The following is a 19,182-nucleotide window of genomic DNA, read 5'->3' as shown; positions in this document are numbered from 1 at the left end:
TGAGAGCGCATGCAACAACCATCATCCAGAGACGAGAGGACATGGAAGTCTAAAGATGGTAATATAGAATGGACACCGTCACCACAACAAAGTCAAGGTAGACGGTCAGCTTCCAATGTAATCAAAATTGTTCCAGGGCCTACACGATTTGCTCTGCCACCCTCAACAAGACAGTAAAACCAGCACCACTTGTGTATAATGCAATAAATACACCTGCAGAAAGAACACAGGTACATTGTGTTCAACATGTGGAGAGAGACTGAAGGGAACATTTTGACCAATAGGGTCAAATCACACCTAAGTGTTACTGTTACTGGGAAATACAAGAAAAATGTCTACTTGGGGAAACAAATGCTTGTTTGTGAGAAGGAAATATGTTTAACAAATAGGTCTTAAATGTTGAGTTTTTGAAATCAAATGTATTTGTTCTTTCTGAAATCTCTGACAAGACAAAATAAAGTTTGGGCAGTTTTTACTTTATTCTTTGACTGTCATGAGTGTGTTTAAACTGTATAAACATACTTATTTTTCAGCAAAGCACAAGGGTTAATAGAAAATGACTCAAGTAAAAGTGAAAGTCACCCAGTAAAATACTACTTGAGTAAAAGTCAAAGTATTTGGTTTTAAATGTTATTAGGTACAGTGGTGGAAAAAGTACTCAATTGTCATATGAGTAGAAGTAAATGCTATTTATAAAATTCCTTATATTAAGCAAACCAGATGGCAAAAAGTTTACTTTTTTAAATTTATGGACAGACAACAGTACATTCCAACACTCAGACATTATTTACAAACATGGTATTTGTGTTCAGTGAGTCTGCCATATTGGAGGCAGTAGTGATGACAATGCCTTATATTGATAGGTGCATGAATTGACCCATTTTGCTGTCCTCCCTGAGCATTCCAAATGTAACGAGTATTAAGGTGTCAGGGAAAATGTATGGGAGTAAAAAGTAATTTTTTTCTTTAGTAATGTAGTGGAGTAAAAATGAAATTTGTCAAAAATATAAAATAGTAAACTACAGATAGGTTTTATGTATTAGTTTACAATATCAAGGTCTCATTCCCCTTGTCAGACGTTAGGGCGGAGGACAACATGTGGCTTAGTTGATATGTAAAATACCTATTCAGGTTTAAGGTCTGGCATGCAACAAGACCCATGTTATTTAAATCTGGTGCCCGACTGAACAGTCAATGACTTTGCATTTAACCATTGATTGACGCATGCAACGTCTGAGCTGGGCGCGCGACTCCAGACTGCCCTATGAGCTGAACCAAACCAACCGAGCCTAGGTGTACTCCGCTGGCCTGGTTAAGCATCCGCCATAATTGCTGGAACTGTGCTGGAAAAGGCAATGTGAAAAGTAAATGTTCGGGCGGCACCTTTGGGTGAAAAGGGTACAGGGGAGCACAAATAACTACCAGGTTGAAATAAAAACAGTTGGGCTTGTTTGAGTTGTAAGGCTAAAGCAACAGACTGCAGAAAAAAGTCGATGAATGAAGTCGGGGGAGGTGCCTATGCGACAACCGAAAGTCAGACACTAAAGTGGTTTTCCAACAGCAAGGCTCAGATCAACATTGCAGTGTTGCCATTGTTTATTCAAGTTTTTCTTTATAAAGTTTGTTGAAATAAACATTCGCGCGGGTCAAACAAAAACACCCTAATGATTGGTTGATAATAGAGCCTCCCACAATGCATGCAATGGCTGCAGCATTACGTTGGTGAAGAACCACTTAAAAAAACTTGCAGTCAAAACTAAATTACCCTTGATCACATGATTTATGTAAAGTTCATTCAATCTACATGTTGGCGCAAGTCGGAAATATTTTATCCCCATAATGCAACACACGTTGAAAGGCAGTGACCAGCAATGGCCACAGACTTGACAAAAGTGATCCGCTTGAATGAGCCCATTGTTTTTGACCCCAGGAATAGAATGACAAAGATTGATTTTTCCCATAACTTTTTCAAGTGTAAACAAACATATGTATGGTTGAACAGTGTAAACAAAGTAGTGCCCTACAATCAATGTATATAAACTTTTTTTAAACAAAGTTTATTGTAGAAAATATATATATTTACAAACAGTATAAAAAAGTAACGGTTTTAAAAAACAACTAAAAAGCACCAAAAGTATTAATCTAACAAAAGGCTAAAATCACATTTAAGATTAGGCATCATTAGCACAATAACCTTTTAATAGTACTCCAATTTGGCACCAATGGCACAAGAAAGGTAAACACAGATATATATAAAAAATAAAAATAAATAAAAAATAAAAAACTCAACAAGGGGCAGAGTTGTGGGTTCAGAACCCATCATCAGACTCGCCACCCATTCTCCCCAGAAAGCAGATCTGTTGCAGCATCTCAAACTCTGAATAGCGTTTCACCTCTGTGCTCCTGACCCTACCCTGCCCCCTCCAGAAGCCTTTGACCCCAATGACCCAACAGATTCCAAACGCTCACTCATGTCACTCAGACTGGACCTTACAGAGCTGTTACTATGGAAGCTGTCGCTGTAGGCATGGGAGCAGTTGCTGTAATTAAAACTGTAACCATGTGAGCCTTTGCCATTACTGTGGTGAGAGACATTACGATCACGGGAACCTTTGCCATAGGAACCGCTACCCTGAGAGTCATTCCTAAGGGAGCCTTTGGCATACGAGTCATTTCCATGGGAGCCGTTGCTATGGATACTGTTCTCAGTCCCTGACACCTGTCGGCCCTCCGGTTGTGAGGGCGAGGGATCCTTCTGCTGATTCTCTCCACCAGACTTCGCCACACAGGGCTCACTGGCTAACTCACTAGCAGGGACGGGGGGCACTTTCTGTGGATCACCCTCTGGCGAGAACCCTCTGAGAGTGGCTGGAGCTCCGGTGGTGAATCCGTTAGGCTGGCCCTCTGATGAAGCACTGGGGCCGTCGCCTCCCTGGAAAGACAACCCAGAGAATGAGATTGAATAGGACCCAAGCTACTGACAGATATTCACCACCGACACTTGAATATCACTATAACACTTGAATATCTAGCAAAGAAACACCATCCCTGACGACAATCTTAGTACATACATACTGTACACCACCCACACTGCACTGAGACTGTATTTACAGAAGGTGCCGCATCAACCTTATCTCCCGTGTCCTGGTCCCCTGCCCCAACAAGAGGCCGTCCAACACTGGAGGACAGCTGGGGTCGCCCGAGCGGGCCAAAGTCAGACTGGTCAATCCCTGCCATGGAGGCCAACTGGCCCAGTCTGAGAGACATAGCAGAGCATAGGGTACGTGTTAGAATACACAGGATAAACACTGGAGAAGCAGGATAATCATTACACTACAAGTAACATCCCCTCACATCTAAACCCTCCAATCGGAAAGTAAGTCTCAATATTTGTCCCATTGAGGTGAAACTCCACACATTCGAAGAGAAACTGTCCATTTCTTTCTTTACCGAGGAACTTATTGAACCCACCAATACATATTTTGCCAGTCACAAGGCTTACCCAGCATCCTTGAGCAGGTCCAGGAAGGCGTGGAACTTGCCGAAGGAGCTCTCGATGCTGTCCAGAACCGCATCGTCCTCCAGAACACTGGAGGGGCCAGTAGCAGGAGCATGCAGTGCCTCCGACAGGGAGAAGTTGATACTGCGCAGCCGAGCGTTCTCCAACTCATACTAAACAGACATAGCAGTTGATCGACAATTAAAACACACACACACACACACACGATAAGAATAAAAAAAGGGGCATAGGTTACATACAGTACCAGTCAAAAGTTGGGACACACCTACTGATTCAAGGGTTTCTTTATTTTTCATATTTTCTACATTGTAAAATAATAGTGAAGACATCACAACTATGAAATAACACATATGCAATAATGTAGTAACCAAATTTCATTTTTACTCCACTACATTCCTAAAGAAAAAAAATACTTTTTACTCCCATACATTTTCCCTGACACCTTAAGGTACTCGTTAAATTTGGAATGCTCAGGGAGGACAGCAAAATGGGTCAATTCATGCACCTATCAATATAAGGCATTGTCATCACTCCTTTTTCATTTTTTTACATTTTAGTCATTTAGCAGACGCTCTTATCCAGAGTGACTTACAGTAGTGAATGCATACATTTCATGCATTTAAAAAAATAAAAGAAATTGTACTGGCCCCCCGTGGGAATCGAACCCACAACCCTGACGTTGCACACACCATGCTGGCCTTGCAAACACCATGCTCTACCTACTGAGCCACTGGGAAGACCCCCAAAGTAAAGTAACCACCCTTTGCCCAAAGTAACCACCCTTTGCCTTGATGACAGCTTTGCACACTCTTGGCATTCTCTCAACCAGCTTCATGAGGAATGCTTTTCCAACAGTCTTGAAGGAGTTCCCAAATACACTACCGTCCAAAAGTTTGGGGTCACTTAGAAATGTCCTTTGTTTTCCAAGAAAACATACATGAAATGAGTTGCAAAATTAATAGGAAATAGTCAAAACGTTGACAAGGTTATAAATAATGATTTTTAATTGAAATAATAGTGTCCCTCAAACTTTGCCTTGGTCAAAGAATCCTCAATTTTCTGCAATTACAGCCTTGCAGACCTTTGGCATTCTATTTGTCAATTTGTAGAGGTAATCTGAAGAGAATTCACCCCATGTTTCCTGAAGCACCGCCCACAAGTTGGATTGGCTTGATGGGCACCTCTTACGTACCATACGGTCAAGCTGCTCCCACAACAGCTCAATAAGGTTGAGATCCGGTAACTGTGCTGGCCACTCCATTATAGACAGAATACCTGCTGACTGCTTTTTCCCTAAATAGTTATTGCCTAGTTTGACGCTGTGCTTTGGGTCATTGTCCTGTTGTAGGAGGAAATTGGCTCCAATTAAGCGCTGTCCACAGGGTATGACATGGCGTGGCAAAATGGAGTGATGATCTTGTAGAAGGAAGGCTATTTTACCCTGTACAAATCTCCCACTTTACCATTAGCAAAGCACCCTCAGACCATCACATTGCCTCCACTATGCTTGACATGGCATCAAGCACTCCTCCAGCATCTTTTCATTTTTTTTATGCGTCTCACGAATGTTCTTCGTGATCCGAACACCTCAAACTTAGATTTGTTGGTCCAGTGTCTGTGTTCTTTTTCCCATCTTAATCTTTTCTTTTTATTGGTCGGTCTGAGATATGGCTTTTTCTTTGCAACTCTGCCTAGAAGGTCAGCATCCCGGAGTTGCCTCTTCACTGTTGACGTTGAGACTGGTGTTTTGCAGGTACTATTTAATGAAGCTGCCAGTTGAGGAATTGTGAGGCGTCCGTTTCTCAAACTAGACACTCTAATGTACTTGTCCTCTTGCTCAGTTGTGCACCGGGGCCTCCCACTCCTTTTTCTATTCTGGTTATAGCCAGTTTGTGCTGTTCTGTGAAGGGAGTAGTACACAGCGTTGTACGAGATCTTCAGTTTCTTGGCAATTTCTCACATGGAATAGCCTTCATTTCTCAGAACAAGAATAAACTGACGAGTTTCAGAAAAAAGTTATTTGTTTATTGCCATTTTGAGCCTGTAATCGAACCCACAAATGCTGATGCTCCAGATTCTCAACTAGTCTAAAGAAGGCCAGTTTTATTGCTTCTTTAAATCAGAACAACAGTTTTCAGCTGTGCTAACACTTGCAAAAGGGTTGTCTAACAGCCTTTTAAAATTATAAACTTGGATTAACTAACACAACGTGCCATTGGAACACAGGAGTGATGGTTGCTGATAATGGGCCTCCGAAGAGCCTTTGTAGATATTCCATTAAAAAAATGTATTTGCCGTTTCCAGCTACAAGAGTCATTTACAACATTAACAATGTCTACACTGTATTTCTGATCAATTTGATGTTGTTTTACTGGACGAAAAAATTTGCTTTTCTTTCAAAACAAGGACATTTCTAAGTGACCCCAAACTTTTGAACAGTAGTGTATGCTGAGCACTTGTTGGCTGCTTTTCCTTCACTCTGCAGTCCAACTCATCCAAAACCATCTCAACTGGGTTGAGGTTGGGTGATTGTGTAGGCTAGGTCATCTGATGCAGCACTCCATCACCCTCCTTGTTGGTCAAAAGCCCTTACACAGCCTGGAGGTGTGTTTTGGGTCATTGTACTGTTGAAAAACAAATGATAGTCCACTAATCGCTAACCAGATGGGATGGTGTTTGGCTGCAAAATGCTGTGGTAGCCATGGTGGTTAAGTATGCCTTGAAATCTAAAGCCCAAAGAAAGAACCCCCACACCATCTCCTCCATGCTTCACTGTGGGAACCAGACATGCGAAGGTCATCCCGTTCACCTACTCTGCATCTCAAAGAAACGGCAGTTGGAACCAAACATATCAAATTTGGACCAAAAGGAGAGATTTCCACTGGTCTAATGTCCATTGCTTGTGTTTCTTGGCCCAAGCAAGTCTCTTCTTCATATTGGTGTCCTTTAGTAGTGGTTTCTTTATAGCAATTCGACCTTGAAGGTCTGATTAACACAGTCTCCTCTGAACAGTTGATGTTGAGATGGATCTGTTACTTATTTGGGCTGCAATTTCTGAAGCTGGTAACTAATGAACTTATCCTTTGCATTAGAGCCAGTTTCAACATAGCGCTTTGTTTTTGCGACTGCACTTGAAGAAACGTTCAGTTCTTGAAATGTTCCGCAATGACTGACCTTCATGTCTTAAAGTAATGATGGACTGTCGTTCCTCTGCTTATTTGAGCTGCTCTTGCCATAAATCACTAAAGCTGGAGACTCTTACAGTGAGGGAAAAAAGTATTTGATCCCCTGCTGATTTTGTAAGTTTGCCAACTGACAAAGAAATGATCAGTCTATAATTATAATGGTAGGTTTATTTGAACAGTGAGAGACAGAATAACAACAACAAAAAATCCAGAAAAACACATGTCAAAAATGTTATAAATTGATTTGCATATTAATGACGGAAATAGGTATTTGACCCCCTCTCAATCAGAAAGATTTCTGGCTCCTAGGTGTCTTTTATACAGGTAACGAGCTGAGATTAGGAGCACACTCTTAAAGGGAGTGCTCCTAATCTCAGCTTGTTACCTGTATAAACGACACCTGTCCACAGAAGCAATCAATCAATCAGATTCCAAACTCTCCACCATGGCCAAGACCAAAGAGCTCTCCAAGGATGTCAGGGACAAGATTGTAGACCTACACAAGGCTGGAATGGGCTACAAGACCATCGCCAAGCAGCTTGGTGAGAAGGTGACAGCAGTTGGTGCGATTATTCGCAAATGGAAGAAACACAAAAGAACTGTCAATCTCCATCGGGCCTAGGGCTCCATGCAAGATCCCACCTCGTTGAGTTGCAATGATCATGAGAACGGTGAGGAATCAGCCCAGAACTACACGAGAGGATCTTGTCAATGATCTCAAGGAAGCTGGGACCAGTCACCAAGAAAACAATTGGTAACACACTATGCCGTGAAGGACTGAAATCCTGCAGCGCCCGCAAGGTTCCCCTGCTCAAGAAAGCACATATACATGCCCGTCTGAAGTTTGCCAATGAACATCTGAATGATTCAGAGGACAACTGGGTGAAAGTGTTGTGGTCAGATGAGACCAAAATGGAGCTCTTTGGCATCAACTCAACTCGCTGTGTTTGGAGGAATGCTGCCTATGACCCCAAGAAAACCATCCCCACCGTCAAACATGGAGGTGGAAACATTATGCTTTGGGGGTGTTTTTCTGCTAAGGGGACAGGACAACTTCACCGCATCAAAGGGACGATGGACAGGGCCATGTACCGTCAAATCTTGGGTGAGAACCTCCTTCCCTCAGCCTGGGCATTGAAAATGGGTCGTGGATGGGTATTCCAGCATGACAATGACCCAAAACACACGGCCAAGGCAACAAAGGAGTGGCTCAAGAAGAAGCACATTAAGGTCCTGGAGTGGCCTAGCCAGTCTCCAGACCTTAATCCCATAGAAAATCTGTGGAGGGCGCTGAAGGGTCGAGTTGCCAAACGTCAGCCTCGAAACCTTAATGACTTGAAGAAGATCTGCAAAGAGGAGTGGGACAAAATCCCTCCTGAGATGTGTGCAAACCTGGTGGCCAACTACAAGAAACATCTGACCTCTGTGATTGCCAACAAGGGTTTTGCCACCAAGTACTAAGTCATGTTTTGCAGAGGGGTCAAATACATTAAAATGCAAATCAATTTATAACATATGTTTTTCTGGATTTTTTTGTTGTTATTCTGTCTCTCACTGTTCAAATAAATCTACCATTAAAATTATAGACTGATCATTTCTTTGTCAGTGGGAAAACGTACAAAATCAGCAGGGGATCAAATACTTTTTTCCCTCACTGTACCTCCCTCACTAGCTTTAAGCACCAGCTGTCAGAGCAGCTCATAGATCACTGCACCTGTACATAGCTCATCTGTAAATAGCCCATCCAATCTACCTCATCCCCATACTGTGTTTATTTATCTTGCTCCTTTGCACCCCAGTATCTCTACTTGCACATTCATCTTCTGCACATTCTACCATTCCAGTGTTTAAATGCTATGTTGTAATTACTTCGCCACCATGGCCTATTTATTGCCTTACCTCTCTTATCCTACCTCATTTGCACATGTTGTATATAGATTTTTCTACTGTATTATTGACTGTATGTTTTGTTTATTCCATGTGTAACTCTGCGTTGATATATGTGTCGAACTGCTTTGCTTTATCTTGGCCAGATCGCAGTTGCAAATGAGAACTTGTTCTCAACTAGCCTATCTGGTTAAATAAAAGGTGAAAAAAGAAAGACTTGGTCTTTTACCAAACAGGGTTATCTTCTGTACACCACCCCTACCTTGTCACAACACAACTGATTGGCTCAAACGCATTAAGGAAAGAAATTCCACAAATTAACTTAACAAGGCACACCTGTTAATTGAAATGCATTCCAGGTGTCTACCTCATAAAGCTGGTTGAGAGAATGCCAAGAGTGTACAAAGCTGTCATCAAGGCAAAGGGTGGCTACTTTGAAGAATCTCAAATACAAAATATATTTTGAATTGTTTAACAATTTTGTATTTACTGCATGATTCCATGTGTTATTTCATAGATTGGATGTCTTCACTATTATTCTACAATGTATAAAATAGTACAAATAAAGAAAAACCCTTGAATGAGTAGGAGTGTCCAAACTTTTGACTGGTACTGTACATGTATGCAAGTCATACCATCTCACAAAAACAGTAGAATATTGTATACTCTGCATTTTAGTCTTACTAGTACAAAAAGGTTGGGATGACAGTCCGTACCTCCATGAGACGAGTGTCTGCCTTCACTCTGGCCCTTCTTTCCCCTGCTAGTCTGAGCCGACACTCCTCCAGCTCCACCTGTAGGAAAAACAGGAGAACTGCACTCCATCACTGTCAAATCAAAACACCAGTGTCGGTATGTCTGCCTGCCCTTCAGTCAGTGGGAGAGAAAACATGCCTGGTGTTTGTGGGGCTTGTCAATCAGGATGCACCTCAGTTTGAAGTTATCCCTTTTCAAAACGCCCCACTAAGTACAGTATGTGCACTGTCTGCTACCATATGGGCTTTACCTGTACACGTCTGTACTGTCTGACAGTGATCCTCTCACGAAGGCTAAGTGGTGACAGGCTTTTTGTCTCAACCGCTTCCTCCTCTCCCTCCTCCTCCTCCTCCTCCTCCTCCTCCTCCGACTCAGTCTCCATTGTGACCTTGACAGTGGCAGCCCCCTGAAGAAGACCATATACTAGACATCAACAGAACATATGACCACAACACAGGTCAGGCACATAGGGATTACATGTGGCCAGAAAGTGTCAGAATTAGTCTGTGTTAGACAAATGGATTGCTTACCTCAAAGCTCTGCTCTGCCACTGTATTACCTGGAGGAAGTCCTCTGTCAAGATAGGAGGACATGAAAAGAAGAGGATATTCAACCACTCATGGAGGACAATGGAAGTTGATTTTAGTCTTTATTATTGAAATTAAGATAAATAAAGGCGTTTCATCTTGTAGGAGGAAGATTCCTGTAGTCATTCTCCAAGACGACTGCCCTTACCTCTGTCGTCCAGCACGTTCTGCAGTGCGCCATGGGATACACCTGCTGGAGCTGGAGTATGGCTGCTGGGCAACAACTGGACTCCGCCTACCGGCCAACGACAACCTGCGAGGACCTGGGGCAGGACCATATATGGTCAACGCCGGCAGGAAATGATGAGGTCGGCAGTTGAAAAGAATGTGATTATTAATAGAACATCACAGGTCCATTAGTATGGTAACTACATAGGGAAGTTTCATCACAACACGCTATGAAAGTGGATACGTCACACACGTCAAACTGAAAGCATTACGTACACTGGTAGCAAGCAAAGAGAGAGGATGCTGTAGCAAACTAACTATAAATAAGTGAATTGTTTAATTCCACAGTTAGCCAGAGTTAGTTACATGTATTTACTGTTACTTCCTGGCAACCGTAATGCTACTTCCTGGCTCCAGAAAGGATGTGGTGGCTCTAGTTACATTTAGCCATTTGTGACATATCCACTGTTATAGTGTATAGTACCACAGGGTGACTGTGTGTTTGGAGGCTTAGTATTGAGAGGCTGATGGCTAAGGGAGAGTTAACAGTGACCTGGATTGTGTTCATTATGGAAAGCAACCGGAAACAAAATAAATGTTTCCTATTGGACAAGTTTATGTGGGCCCTCTATATTTCAGTCCATTGTCTTCCGTTTGGAGCCTATAATGAACACGACTGTGGGCACTTCTCTGCGACACTGGGGTGGCAAAGGTCAAAGAGAGAATGCCTTGGAAACAAATATCTACTCCCTTGAGAGTAGATGATCAAAAGTACCTATCCTAAATGTTGCTTTTCCTCTAGCTGTATTTCCCAGTATTCTTCTCTTAAGGATTGGAGGTTTCTGTGAGTCTTTGAGGGCTGGGGGCTTGATCCAGGAGTACTACAACATAAAACACAGAGCACATACTACTGAGAAACCACCATCATGAACCCCGAGATACTAATACACATCTTCACACGTATAATACAGTATGTGTCGTACCACTTTGCGTTAATCATGGACACACAGCTCCCAATGTTTACTTTAATAGCCAGATAGGCCAGGAGAAAATGTATCCCTACCTGAGAGGATTGACCATTAGCGTTCATGAGAACTCTTTCTATTACGGACTTCATCAGGTCGTTGTCTGTGCAAGGAGGAGAGGAGTAAGAACCCCTCGTGTTAGGCCTATAACAAACTCTCAAAGGAAAAACTGCAACCCGAGTAGATATGATCATTCTGAGATGTCTACTTTCAAAATATACCCTTTTGACAGGTGCCATGAGTAAAACAATCCCATCCAATCAGAGCAGTGTCAGTTGGAACTTACCCACCAAGGGGTTCCTCCTGATATCCAGGACACAGAGAGTGGAATTGGACTTTAGAGCCTCCAGCAGAGACCGTGTCCCATCGTTGGACAAACCACACTTCTGCAGATCCAAGGCTAGGAAAACAATGCAAAAAACTACAGTCAATACCACCATTAACAAAGAAGTTTTGATATAGTGTTCCTTAATATACACAACCCTGGATTCAAGCCCAAGGAAAGGTCCTGAAAAACTGACTTGAAAGTGGGTCAATGAGAGACTGAACATGTCCTCTGACCTTTGACCCAGAGGTCCTCAGCCAGTTCCTGTGCGAGGGCAGCCGCCCCTCTGTCTCCCACCAGGGTGTTGCAGTTGAGAGTGACCCGACGGAGGCCTCCCATGCCCTCGAATTCAGGCCTCCTGTACCTCAGAGACTCGGCCCAGGCTGCACTGTGCCTCCGCATTGCCTGATGCTGCAATGCAGGGGAGAGGTCAGTCAACTGGAGCTCACACACAACCCCAAACACCACACAATAAGGATGCACGATTCTGCCCAATTGTTGAATGTGTAATGACTTCAATACAGATCTTCTCTGAGTATGTCATACTGACCATCCCCACTAGAGGGAAACAGAGCTCACTGTAATGACAGTCACAGATGGCACACATACGCATTCCATTTATCAATTGTGTCAAGGCTTAAAAATCCTACTTAAACAGGTCTCTTCACAGTCATCTACACTGACTGAAGTGGATTTAACAAGTGACAGCAATAAGTGATCATAGCTTTCACCTGGATTTAAGGGAAAGGGGAAGTGTTCTTAATGTTTTGTATACTCAGAGTATATAAACCCTGGATTGCTGGCCATTGTGAGGCTTTGAAGCCACCGGTTGGCCATATTGGTGCTCCCCAGTAGGAGCGGTCCTCCACAGGAATTAATGGAATTCTACAGTATTTCAATTAAATGTATTAAAAGAAAAAAATGACATGTAATACTTTTTTGTTATAGTGGGGACAGGAACATTAGTTCTCAAAAAATTTATACTTTAAGGAAAATGTGTGTATATACAGTACCAGTCCAAAGTTTGGACACACCTACTCATTCAAGGGTTTTTCTTTATTTTTACTATTTTCTACATTAGAGAATAATACTGAAGACATCAAAACTATGAAATAACACATATGGAATCATGTAGTAAGCAAAGCAGCCACCCTTTGCTTTGACAGCTTTGCACACTCTTGGCATTCTCTCAACCAGCTTCATGTGGTAGTCACCTGGAATGCATTTCAATTAGCAGGTGTGCCTTGTTAAAAGTTAATTTGTGGAATTTCTTTCCTTCTTAATGCGTTTGAGGCCATCAGTTGTGTTGTGACAAGGTAGGGATGGTATACAGAAGATAGTCCTATTTGGTAAAAGACAAAGTCCATATTACGGCAAGAACAGCTCAAATAAGCAAAGAGAAACGACAGTCCATCATTACTTTGAGACATGAAGGTCAGTCAATGCGGAACATTTCAAGAACTTTGAGCGTTTCTTAAAATGCAGTCGGAAAAAAATAATGGCGCCGGAGGAGATGGCTGCCGTTTTACGTGCTCCTAACCAACTGTGCTATTTTGTTCGCTTTTCGCGTTGTTTGTAACTTATTTTGTACATAATGTTGCTGCTACCGTCTCGTATGACCAAAAATAACTTCTGGACATCAGAACAGCGATTCCTCACCTCAACAAAGATTTCTTCTTTAACGAGTCTGACGTGAAGGAACTACTGCTTTCTCTGGAACGGGCCAAAATCCCTGTCATTTGCGTGAAGAAAAGACGGAGAAAAAGGGGGCGGCGGTCGGGCTGCCTTCTGAGAATTCATAGGCGAGTGAGTAAACGCCCACTGCCATCCGTTCTATTGGCGAACGTGCAATCATTGGAAACCAGAGGAAAAAAAACAATAGACCACATTTACTCCACACACAGAGACTCATACAAAGCTCTCCCTCACCCTCCATTTGGCAAATCTGACCATAATTCTATCCTGATTCCTGCTTACAAGCAAAAACTAAAGCAGGAAATACCAGTAACTCGCTCAATACGGAAGTGGTCAGATGATGCGGATGCTACAGAACTGTTTTGCTAGCACAGACTGGAATATGTTCCGGGATTCATCTAATGGCATTGAGGAATATACCACATCAGTCGTTGGCTTCATCAGTGACCGTACGTACATATCCCAACCAGAAGCCATGGATTATAGGCAACATTCGCATCGAGCTAAAGGCAAGAGCTTTCAAGGAGAGGGACACTAATAAGAAATCCCGATACGCCCTCAGACGAACCATCAAACAGGCAAAGCGTCAATACAGGATTAAGATTGAATCCTACTACACCAGCTCTGACGCTCGGCGGATGTGGCAGGGCTTGAAAACTATTACGGACTACAAAGGGAAACCCAGCTGTGAGCTGCCCAGTAACGCAAGCCTACCAGACGAGCTTAATGCCTTTTATGCTCGCGTCGAGGCAAGCAAAACTGAAGCCTGCATGAGAGCATCAGCTGTTACGGATGACTGTGTGATAACGCTCTCGGTAGCAGATGTGAGCAAGACCTTTAAAACATGTCAACATTCACAAAGCAGCGGGGCCAGACGGATTACCAGGACTGGGACTCAAAGCATGCACTGACCAACTGGCAAGTGTATTCTCTGACATTTTCAACCTCTCCCTGACGGAGTCTGTAATACCTACATGTATCAAGCAGACAACCATAGTCCCTGTGCCCAAGGGAGCGAAGGTAATCTGCCTAAATGATTACCACCCCGTAGCACTCGCTTCGGTAGCCATGAAGTACTTTGAAAGGCTGGTAATGGCTCACATCAACAGCATCCTCCCGGATACCCTAGACCCACTCCAATTCGTATACCGCCCAAACAGATTCATAGATGACGCAATCTCTACTGCCCTCCACACTGCCCTTTCCCACCTGACAAAAGGAACACCTATGTGAGAATTCTGTTCATTGACTACAGCTCAGCATTCAACACCATAGTGCCCACAAAGCTCATCACTAAGCTAAGGACACTGGGACTAAACACCTCCCTCTGCAACTGAATCATGGGCTTCCTGACGGGCTGCCCCCAGTTGGTAAGGGTAGGCAACAACATGTCTGCCACGCTGATCCTCAACACTGGGGCCCCTCAGGGGTGTGTGCTTAGTCCCCTACTGTACTCCCTGTTCACCTACGACTGCGTGGCCAAACACGACTCCAACACCATCATAAAGTTTGCTGATGACACAACAGTGGTAGGCCTGATCACAGACAACGATGAGACAGCCTATAGGGAGGTGGTCAGAGACCTGCTAGTGTAGTGCCAGGACAACAACCTCTCCCTCAATGTGACCAAGACAAAAGGAGTGGATCAAGGACTACAGGAAAAGGCGGGCCCAACAGGCCCTCATTAACATAGATGGGGCTGTAGTGGAGCGGGTAGAGAGTTCCAAGGTCCTTGGTGTCCACATCACCAACAAACTATCATGGTCCAAACACACCAAGATAGTTGTGAAGTGGGCACGACAGGAGACTGAAATGGGTACTCAGATCCTCAAAAGGTTTTACAGCAGCACCATTGAGAGCATCCTGACCGGTTGCACCACCGCCTGATATGGCAACTGCTCGGCATCTGACCGTAAGGCGCTAAAGAGGGTAGTGCATATGGCCCAGTACATCACTGGGGCCAAGCTTCCTGCCATCCAAGACCTATATACTAGGCATGGTCAAAGGAAAGCCCCAAAAATTGCCAGACTCGTCACCCAAGTCATAGACTGTTCTCTCTGCTACCGCACGGCAAGCACTACCGGAGCACCAAGTCTCGGACCGAAAGGCTCCTTAACAGCTTCTACCCCCAAGCCATAAGACTGTTGAACAATTAATCAAATGGCCACCCGGACTATTTACATTGACACCCCCCCACAATTGTTTTTTTACACTGCTGCTACTCACTGTTTATCATCTATGCATAGTCACTTCACCCCTACCTACATGTACAAATTACCTCGAGTAACCTGTACCACCGCACATTGACTCGGGACCGGCACCCCCTGTATATAGCCTCGTCGTTATTTTATTGTGTTACTTTAGATTATTTGGTAAATATTTGCATACCTCTTTCTTGAACTGCACTGTTGGTTAAGTGCTTATAAGTAAGCATTTCACGGTAAGGAATACACCAGTTGTATTCGGCGCATGTGACAAATAAAGTTTGATTTGAAAAAAACAAGCGCTATGACGAAACTAGCTCTCATGAGGACCGCCACAGGAAAGGAAGACCCAGAGTGCTCTGCTGCACAGGATGAGTTCATTAGTTACCAGCCTCAGAAAATTGCAGCCCAAATAAATGCTTCAGAGTTCAAGGAACAGTCACATCTCAAAATCAACTGTTCAGAGGAGACTGCATGAAATCAGGCCTTCATGGTCAAATTGCTGCAAAGAAACCACTAATAAAAGGAGACCAATAAGAAGAGACTTGCTTGGGCCAAGAAACATGAGCAATGAACATTGGACCGGCGGAAATCTGTTCTTTGGTCTGATAAGTCCAAATCTGAGATTTTTGGTTCCAACCACCATGTCTTTGTGAGATGCAGAGTAGGTGAACGGATGACCTTCGCATGTCTGGTTCCCACCGTGAAGCATGGAGGAGATGTGATGGTGCTTTGCTGGTGACACTGATTTATTTAGAATTCAAGGCACACTTAACCAGCATGGCTACCACAGCATTCTGCAGCGATACGCCATCCCATCTGGTTAGCGATTGGTGGGACTATAATTTGTTTTTCAAAAAGGACAATGGCCCAAAACACCTCCAGGCTGTGTAAGGGCTATTTGACCAAGAAGGAGAGTGATGAGTGCTGCCTCAGATGACCCGGCCTCCACAATCACCCGACCTCAACCCAATTGAGATGGTTTGGGATGAGTTGGACCACAGAGTGAAGGAAAAGCAGACAACAAGTGCTCAGCATATGTGGGAACGCCTTCAAGGCTGTTGGAAAAGCATTCCAGGAGAAGCTGGTTGAGAGAATGCCAAGAGTGTGCAAAGCTGTCATCAAGGCAAAGGGTGGCTACTTTGAAGAATCTCAAATACAAAATATATTTTGATTTGTTTAACACTTTTTGGTTACTACAAGATTCCATATGTGTTATTTCATAGATTTGATGTCTTCACTATTATTCTACAATGTAGAAAATAGTAAAAAAATAAATAAGAATGTACGTACACTGCCGTTCAAACGTTTGGGGTCACTTAGAAATGTCCTTATTTTTTAAAGAAAAGCACATTTTTCGTCCATTAAAATAACATCAAATTGATCAGAAATACAGTGTAGATAGGTTAATGTTGTAAATGACTATTGTAGCTGGAAACAGCAGATTTTTTATGGAATTTCTACATAGGTGTACAGAGGCCCATTATCAGCAACCATCACTCCTGTGTTCCAATGGCACGTTGTGTTAGCTTATCCAAGTATCATTTCAAAAAGGCTAATTGATCATTAGAAAACCCTTTTGCAATTATGTTAGCACAGCTGAAAACTGTTGTGCTCATTAAAGAAGCATTAAAACTGGCCTTCTTTAGATTAGTTGAGAATCTGGAGCATCAGCATTTGTGGGTTCGATTACAGGCTCAAAATGGCCAGAAACAAAGCACTTTCTTCTGAAATTTGAAGGCTATTCCATGCAAGAAATTGCAACTACTCCCTTCACAGAACAGCGCAAACTGGCTATAACCAGAATAAAAAGAGGAGTGGGAGGCCACGGTGCACAACTCAGCAAGAGGACAAGTACATTAGAGTGTCTAGTTTGAGAAACAGATGCCTCTTAAGTCCTCAACTGGTAGCTTCATTAAATAATACCCGCAAAACACCAGTCTCAACGTCAACAGTGAAGAGGCGACTCCGGGATGCTGACATTCTAGGCAGAGTTGCAAAGAAAAATACATATCTCAGACTGGCCAGTAAAAAGAAAAGATTAAGATGGGCAAAAGAACACAGACACTGGACAGACGAATCTAAGTTTGAGGTGTTCGGATCATGAAGAACATTCGTGAGACTCAGAAAAAATGAAAATATGCTGGAGGAGTGCTTGACGCCATCTGTCAAGCATGGTGGAGGCAATGTGATGTTCTGGGGGTGCTTTGCTAATGGTAAAGTGGGAGATTTGTACAGGGTAAAATAGCCTTCCTTCTACAAGATCATCACTCCATTTTGCCACGCCATGTCATACCCTGTGGACAGCGCTTAATTGGAGCCAATTTCCTCCTACAACAGGACAATGACCCAAAGCACAGCGTCAAACTAGGCAATAACTATTTAGGGAAGAAGCAGTCAGCTGGTATTCTGTCTATAATGGAGTGGCCAGCACAGTTACCTGATCTCAACCTTATTGAGCTGTTGTGGGAGAAGCTTGACCGTATGGTAAGCAAGAAGTGCCCATCAAGCCAATCCAACTTGTGGGAAGTGCTTCAGGAAGCATGGGGTGAAATTTCTTCAGATTACCTCAACAAATTGACAAATAGAATGCCAAAGGTCTGCAAGGCTGCAATTGCAGCAAATGGAGGATTCTTTGACGAAAGCAAAGTTTGAAGGACACAATTACTTTTTCAATTTAAAATCATTATTTATAACCTTGTCAACGTCTTGACTATGTTTCCTATTAATTTTGCAACATTTCATGTATGTTTTCATGGAAAACAAAGGACATTTGTGACCCCAAACTTTTGAACAGTAGTATATAACTTTGCAAAAAAAGTAACATCGTCACTGTCAACTGTGTTTTTTTTCAGAAAACTTAACATGTGTAAATATTTGTATGAACATAACACGATTCATCAACTGAGACATAAACTGAACAAGTTCCACAGACATGTGACTAACAGAAATTGAATGTGTCCCTAAACAAAGGGGGGGGGGGGGCAAAATAAAAAATAAGTCCGTATCTGGTGTGGCCACCAGCTGCATTTAGTACTGCAGTGCATCTCCTCCTCATGGACTGCACCAGATTTGCCAGTTCTTGCTGTGAGATGTTACCCTACTCTTCCACCAAGGCACCTGCAAGTTCCCGGACATTTCTGTGGGGGAGGGAATGGCCCTAGCCCTCACCCTCCGATCCAACAGGTCCCAGACATGCTCAATGGGATTGAGATCCGGGCTCTTCGCTGGCCATAGCAGAACAGTGACATTCCGGTCTTGCAGGAAATCACGCACAGAACGAGCAGTATAGCTGGTGGCGTTGTCATGCTGGAGGGTCATGTCAGGATGAGCCTGCAGGAAGGATACCACATGAGGAGGATGTCTTCCCTGTAACGCACAGCGTTGAGATTGCCTGCAATGACAACAACCTCAGTCTCATGATGCTGCGACACACCACCCCAGACCATGACGGACCCTCCACCTCCAAATCGATCCCACTCCAGAGTACAGGTCTCGGTGTAATGCTCATTCCTAGTGGCAGCGTAGCCTAGTGGTTAGAGCGTTGAACTAGTAACCGAAAGGTTGCAAGATCAAATCCCCGAGCTGACAAGGTACAAATCTGTGGTTCTGCCCCTGAACAAGGCACTGTTCCTAGGCCGTCATTGAAAATAAGAATTTGTTCTTAACTGATTTGCCTAGTTAAATAAAGGTAAAATATAAACACGAATCCGACCATCACCCCTGGTGAAACAAAACAGCAACACGTCAGTGAAGAGAACTTTTTGCCAGTCCTGTCTGGTCCAGCGACGGTGGGTATGGTGAGGACCTGCCTTACAACATGCCTACAA

At 43.4% G+C, this 19,182-nt stretch overlaps 1 protein-coding gene across 2 annotated transcripts in view; it reads right to left on the bottom strand.

Moving 5' to 3' along the window:
* Positions 1 to 2,036: 2,036 nt before the first annotated feature.
* The window catches only part of cep78 (centrosomal protein 78), a 30,289-nt gene continuing 13,143 nt past the window's right edge, over positions 2,037 to 19,182 (bottom strand). Inside the window, exons 6-16 of one of the 2 annotated variants that reach the window (XM_014172175.3) lie at positions 11,690 to 11,864; positions 11,415 to 11,528; positions 11,167 to 11,231; positions 10,879 to 10,984; positions 10,084 to 10,198; positions 9,879 to 9,921; positions 9,599 to 9,754; positions 9,309 to 9,386; positions 3,503 to 3,672; positions 3,112 to 3,256; positions 2,037 to 2,932 (exon numbers count right to left, since the gene is read on the bottom strand). In XM_014172175.3, the coding sequence (XP_014027650.3) occupies positions 2,390 to 2,932; positions 3,112 to 3,256; positions 3,503 to 3,672; positions 9,309 to 9,386; positions 9,599 to 9,754; positions 9,879 to 9,921; positions 10,084 to 10,198; positions 10,879 to 10,984; positions 11,167 to 11,231; positions 11,415 to 11,528; positions 11,690 to 11,864 (1,710 nt within the window). In that variant the 3' untranslated portion in view covers positions 2,037 to 2,389. The remainder of the gene's footprint in view (positions 2,933 to 3,111; positions 3,257 to 3,502; positions 3,673 to 9,308; positions 9,387 to 9,598; positions 9,755 to 9,878; positions 9,922 to 10,083; positions 10,199 to 10,878; positions 10,985 to 11,166; positions 11,232 to 11,414; positions 11,529 to 11,689; positions 11,865 to 19,182) is intronic. The other variant, XM_014172176.3, reaches the window with a different exon arrangement.

The sequence above is a fragment of the Salmo salar genome, chromosome 24 (assembly GCF_965601325.2).
Source record: "Salmo salar chromosome 24, fSalSal1, whole genome shotgun sequence".
Classification (NCBI taxonomy): Eukaryota; Metazoa; Chordata; class Actinopteri; order Salmoniformes; family Salmonidae; genus Salmo; species Salmo salar.
This window is presented reverse-complemented; position numbering and strand designations above follow the sequence as displayed.